At 39.4% G+C, this 5,000-nt stretch overlaps 1 protein-coding gene across 3 annotated transcripts in view; it reads left to right on the top strand.

The window, feature by feature from the left end:
- The window catches only part of RNF213 (ring finger protein 213), a 645,256-nt gene that overhangs the window by 571,629 nt on the left and 68,627 nt on the right, over positions 1-5,000 (top strand). For all 3 annotated transcript variants that reach the window (XR_015056656.1, XM_085875806.1, XM_085875807.1), the window contains 3 exons: positions 1,542-1,635; positions 1,757-1,791; positions 4,240-4,337. Coding sequence is in view for 2 of the 3 variants with exons in the window: in XM_085875806.1 (XP_085731932.1) it covers positions 1,542-1,635; positions 1,757-1,791; positions 4,240-4,337 (227 nt within the window). In the remaining variant the exon portion in view is untranslated. The remainder of the gene's footprint in view (positions 1-1,541; positions 1,636-1,756; positions 1,792-4,239; positions 4,338-5,000) is intronic.

Here is a 5,000-nt window from a genome sequence, read left to right as displayed (position 1 = left end):
GTTTCCCAATCGGCCCGTTACCAGATTTTGTCACAGGCTGTGACCACAGTGCGGTCCTTCTTGTTATATTAATATACTGCAGGTTCCACTTTCAAACTAGAAAATAGGATTTGACAAAAATGTGTTTTTAGATATGCCTCCCCTACATAAATGACATAATCTATACAAGATATATTATATTACGGCTATAACACCTTTGTTGGAGATAAGAATCCCTGGAAAAGGGGGGGAGGGGAATCCCCCTTACCTACCAGCCCCAATTTTTTAGTCAATTCCAAAGGAAGTGACTTATAAAATGGGGATCCATGTCCGTTGGTCAGTCCATCAGTCCGTCTGTCCACAATCAATCTTTCGATCATTATACTGCAACCTGTGGTCAGAATGACTTGAAACTCGGAGAGATGATACTTGGGGAGATGCCGCAGAACCTCCCATAATAAAATTTCAGACTTGTCACCAATTGACTTCGTTAATTAGTCTAATTAATTAATCTTCAAAGTCCTAAAACTCGTAGACTATTCATAGTTTTTGCTTCTGGTTTGGTATAATGGTTCTCGGGAACAATGTCTACAGCTTGCCTGAGCGTTTTTCCCAAATTTTTGTCCAGGAGGAAAGATAATGAGTCTAAATGAGTATGAAGTTCATTAGGACCAATTAATCTTAAGTCCTAAAACTCCAAGAGTATTCGTAGTTTTTGCTTTTTGTATGGTGTAATGCTTCTATGAAACAATGTCTACACCTTATCGCAGCGTTTTCTTTTTTCTGAATTTTTGCCCAGGAAGAAAGATAATGAGTCTTAATGAATATGATGTTCATTAGGGCCGGAATAAAAACTATGAATGTTAATGAATATATCCAATATCGATGAGGTCGGAACTGACCAGGCCGTATTTTTGTTGCTTGTAACCAGAAACAGAGAAATCTTTTTTGTTTATTTGGCCTAAGCAATGATGGTGGACGTAATTATTCTTCCTTCTCTCATAGCTAGATTGCTCACCATTAATGAAGGATGTTTATGACTGTCAGAGCAACCTCACTGATCAGAAGAAGAATAACCCATAGTTTTGTGGCAAAATACACAAAGTGTTTAAATCATTCACAACAAGGTGAGAAATTGGAACGTTCTCAGCATAACACTAGTTTTTCCATCTATTATGACAATTGAAAGAGGTGCTTCATCATGATGCACTATACTTTTATGGGCCGATCTATCCTGGCTGTTCCATGTTTAGTACATTTAACACCTTTCACATGATCAGCAGGAGTATTGTTCCTTGAATGACCAAGACCGTCAATGTGCACGACATCTTTGAAAATTGAATCAAAAATTCTTCAAATGAGAGCCATTGCCACAATGTACTCTACACACTGCATGCTTGGCATCTGGTGGGAATATGTTTAGATTAGCTAAATTTCAAGTGCTATGTTGCACAGCTTGGATTTGAAAATCCCCATTTTTAATTTATACTGCTTTTCCTGTTGATCGTTTTGTTTTTTGTCGGATCAATGCTGTTTAACCTGCCCTTTGTTTTGTTTTTTAGAAATCGTTTCTCCCAACAATGCCTGATGATCCAAAAATAATACCTTGGGATTGGACGCTTCAGAATAAAGCCCGTGACATAATCACCAGATATAGTAAGTCATTGAGATTGATAATCTAATAGTGTGTGTGCGTACGTCAGTCAGAAGGGAGAGGGAGAGGGAAATTTTGCCTTGAGGCCGAGTTATATAATCATCTTGCCTTTTTGTTTTTCAGTCTGTCAGAATGGCCATTTATACACAATTGGAGATGTAAGTATTATTATCTAGGCTGTGGATTTGCAGATTCCTTCTGGCAGTTCTGTGTTACAGAAATACATCTTCTTCAATTATTACATTTAAATTATTTTGTTTCATATTTAAACTCCTGCACTGTAACAGGACCAGGAACTGCAGTGCCTACAGAAAGTCCACACCCCTTTCAAAATTTTCAGCTTTTGTTGCCTTGTAGCCTGGGATTAAACTACATTAAATCAGAGTTTTTACACCTTTATTTACACATCGTAACCCACAACTTCCAAGTGGAAAAACAAATTCCACAAATTTCAGAAAATTAATTAAAAATACAAAACAAGAATATCTTGGTTGGATAAGTGTCCACCTCCCTGAGTTAATACTTGGTGGAAACACCTTTGACAGCAATTACAGCTGTGAGTCTGTTGGGATAGGTCTCTACCAACTTCGCACACCTTGATTGGGCAATATTTGCCTATTCTTCTGAACAAAACTGTCCAAGCTCAGTCAAGTTGCGTGGGGAGCGTTGATGGACAGCAATCTTCAAGTCATGCCACAGGTTTTCGATTAGATTTAGGTCGGGGCTCTGACTGGGCCACTCAAAGACAATTTATCTTTTTGTTCCTTAGCCATGTATGCCTGGTGTTGGCTTAATTGTTGGGGTGGTGGGCTTGGGATCCTCAGGTCCTGAGTTCAAATCCCACTTGGCTTTTGAATTAATATCAGGTGGGGTTGACTCAGCCTGTCATCCTTCTGAGGTTGGCAAAATGAGTACCAGCTTGCTGGGATAATTGAGCCACTTGAGTATCCTGTGTCAGAGTGGTGACCTGTCCAGGATTGTGCCCAATAGCCTAGGAGACTGCTTTGGCAGCACCACCATGATGTACACAGTATGGTCCCAATTGATGGATGGTTCCTTAGCCACTCCAGTATAGCTTTGGTTGTGTGTTTCAGGTTATTGTCATGCTGAAGGGTGAACTTCCATCTAAATTTTAGCTGTCTTTCAGAGGGCAGCAGGTTTTCCTTTTGGATTTTTATGTTTTTTGCTCCATCCATTTTCCTTTCTATCCTGACAAGTGCCCCAGTCCCTGCTGATGAGAAAGATCCTCATTACATGATGCTGCTACCACCATGCTTCACCAGTAGGGATGGTCTTCTTTGGGTGATGTGCAGTGTTTGGTTTGCACCAAACGTAAAGTTTTGCATTCAGGCCAAAAAGTTCCATCTTGGTATCAGCCTACAAAACTTTTTGCCACGTGGCTTCAGAATCTTCGTAGTGTTTTTGCATACCTCAAACGGGACTCAAGGTGGGCTTTTTGAGTCATGGCTTCCTTCTTGCCACCCCACCGTATAGGCCAGACTTGTGGAGTGCTTGGGATATTGTTGTCACATGCACACAGTAACCAGTCTTTGCCGTAAAGGCAAAGGCATGTAGCTCTTTCAAAGTTGCCATTGACCTCTTGGTGACCTCTCTAATCAGTCTCTTCCTTGCTTGGTCATCCAGTTTGGAGGGACAGCCTGATCAAGGCAGGGTCTTGGTGGTACCATACACCTTCCACTTCTAAATGATTGTCTTGACTGTGCTCCAAGGGATATTCAAGTTCTTTGAAATATTTTATATCCATCCCCTGATCTTTGCCTTTCCACGACTTTATCCCGGCGGTCTTTTGAAAGCTCCTTGGGGCTCATGGTTGAGTGTTTGCTGTGAAATGCACTACCCAGGAGAGGAAACCTACAGGAACAACTGATTTTATTCTGAAATAATCAGAATCACTCCAATTTAACACAGGTGGAGGCCAATTAATTTGGTCTGTGATTTTGAAGGTGACTGGTTACACCTTAGCTTGTTTACAATTGCTAATATAAGGGGGTGAACACTTATCCAACCAAGATATTCTAGTTTTGCATTTTTAATGAATTTTCTGAAATTTGTAGAATTTGTTTTTCACTTGGAAGTTGAGGGTTACAATGTGTAATTAAAGGTGGTAAAAATCTGATTTAATGCAATTTAATTCCAGGCTATAAGGCAACAATTGTTGAAAATTTTGAAAGGGGGTGTAGATTTTCTATAGGCACTGTATGTCTTCCAGCTGCATTTATCCTGGACACCAGGAAGCAACTGCATAGTGTGGAGCAGGATCTGCCTTGACAGCCTGTACAAAATCAGAATTGCTGTATGTTTTTCAATTGTTTCTGTGTTTGCTCTTAAAAGTGTTCTGTGAGAAAAGACTGACTGCAACAAAAAATTATTCTTAAGAGTATTATGTTGGATATTGCTGGATATCTTTCTGTTCATCAGTTTTTTCCCTGAATTGTACATTTAAGTGAAAAGTAGTGTTCTTCTGCTCCTAACATATCATTTTCACTTGAGCTTTGCTTTAAACTACTAAGCTGCGGTGAAATACAGGATTGTGTTTTAGGTTGCTTTAACTGGTTTGTTGTATATGTTGATGCGCTGTTCTGTAGTGTGGCAATCCTGCAGTCACATCGAAATGTCCAGAATGTGGAGTTCCTATTGGAGGTTCGAACCATCTACTTGTTCAAGGATCGCAAAAATTGGACAAGTGAGTTTCATGAAGTCTTTTTAGGATGTCAATGTAAAACTAAGAAGCTCCTTTTCTTTTCCTTTTTTTGTATACAAGTGATATTTCAAAACTCTCGGACAAGCTCTCAATATGGGTTGTGCACACGTGCACATGCAGGAAATACACTACCGGTGTATCACAAAAGCTTTAGAACATCCACATTATTCCAGTTTTTACTGAAATTTAAGCAGTTCAAGTCCAGTGAATAACCTGAAATGGTACAAAGCGAAGTGGTAAACTGCCAGAGGTTAAAAAAAAAACAGTTTAGGTTCCCAAAAACTGAAAAATAATGTAAATTTCAGAGTTGTTAAAAAAGGCCCTTTTCAGGGAACAAGTAATGGATTAGCAACTGCAGCTGTTCTGCAGCAATGGAAGCAAATTAAGCCTTGAAAGTTGATGCAAACAATTCCTACAGGTGTCCCAACTTTTTTTGATAAGTAACAAACCCTCTGTCTGTATAAAAGCAGTGTTGGAACAGACTGTTGCTACACCCTCTGAAGCATTATTTGGACAATATTGCACTGCAGAAAGTAGAATATTGCAATCATAATGGCGAGAAAAAGACAATCACGAAGGATGACAGACAGACCATTATAACCCTTAAAAGTGTAGGTCTTTCCTTTCGAGAAATTGCAAAGGAGG

This window comes from Eptatretus burgeri, chromosome 3 (genome assembly GCF_056783735.1).
Source record: "Eptatretus burgeri isolate ZD-2024b chromosome 3, Ebu_testis_v1, whole genome shotgun sequence".
Classification (NCBI taxonomy): Eukaryota; Metazoa; Chordata; class Myxini; order Myxiniformes; family Myxinidae; genus Eptatretus; species Eptatretus burgeri.
The sequence above is the reverse complement of the archived record's forward strand: the minus strand, read 5'-3'. Positions and strand labels throughout refer to the sequence as shown.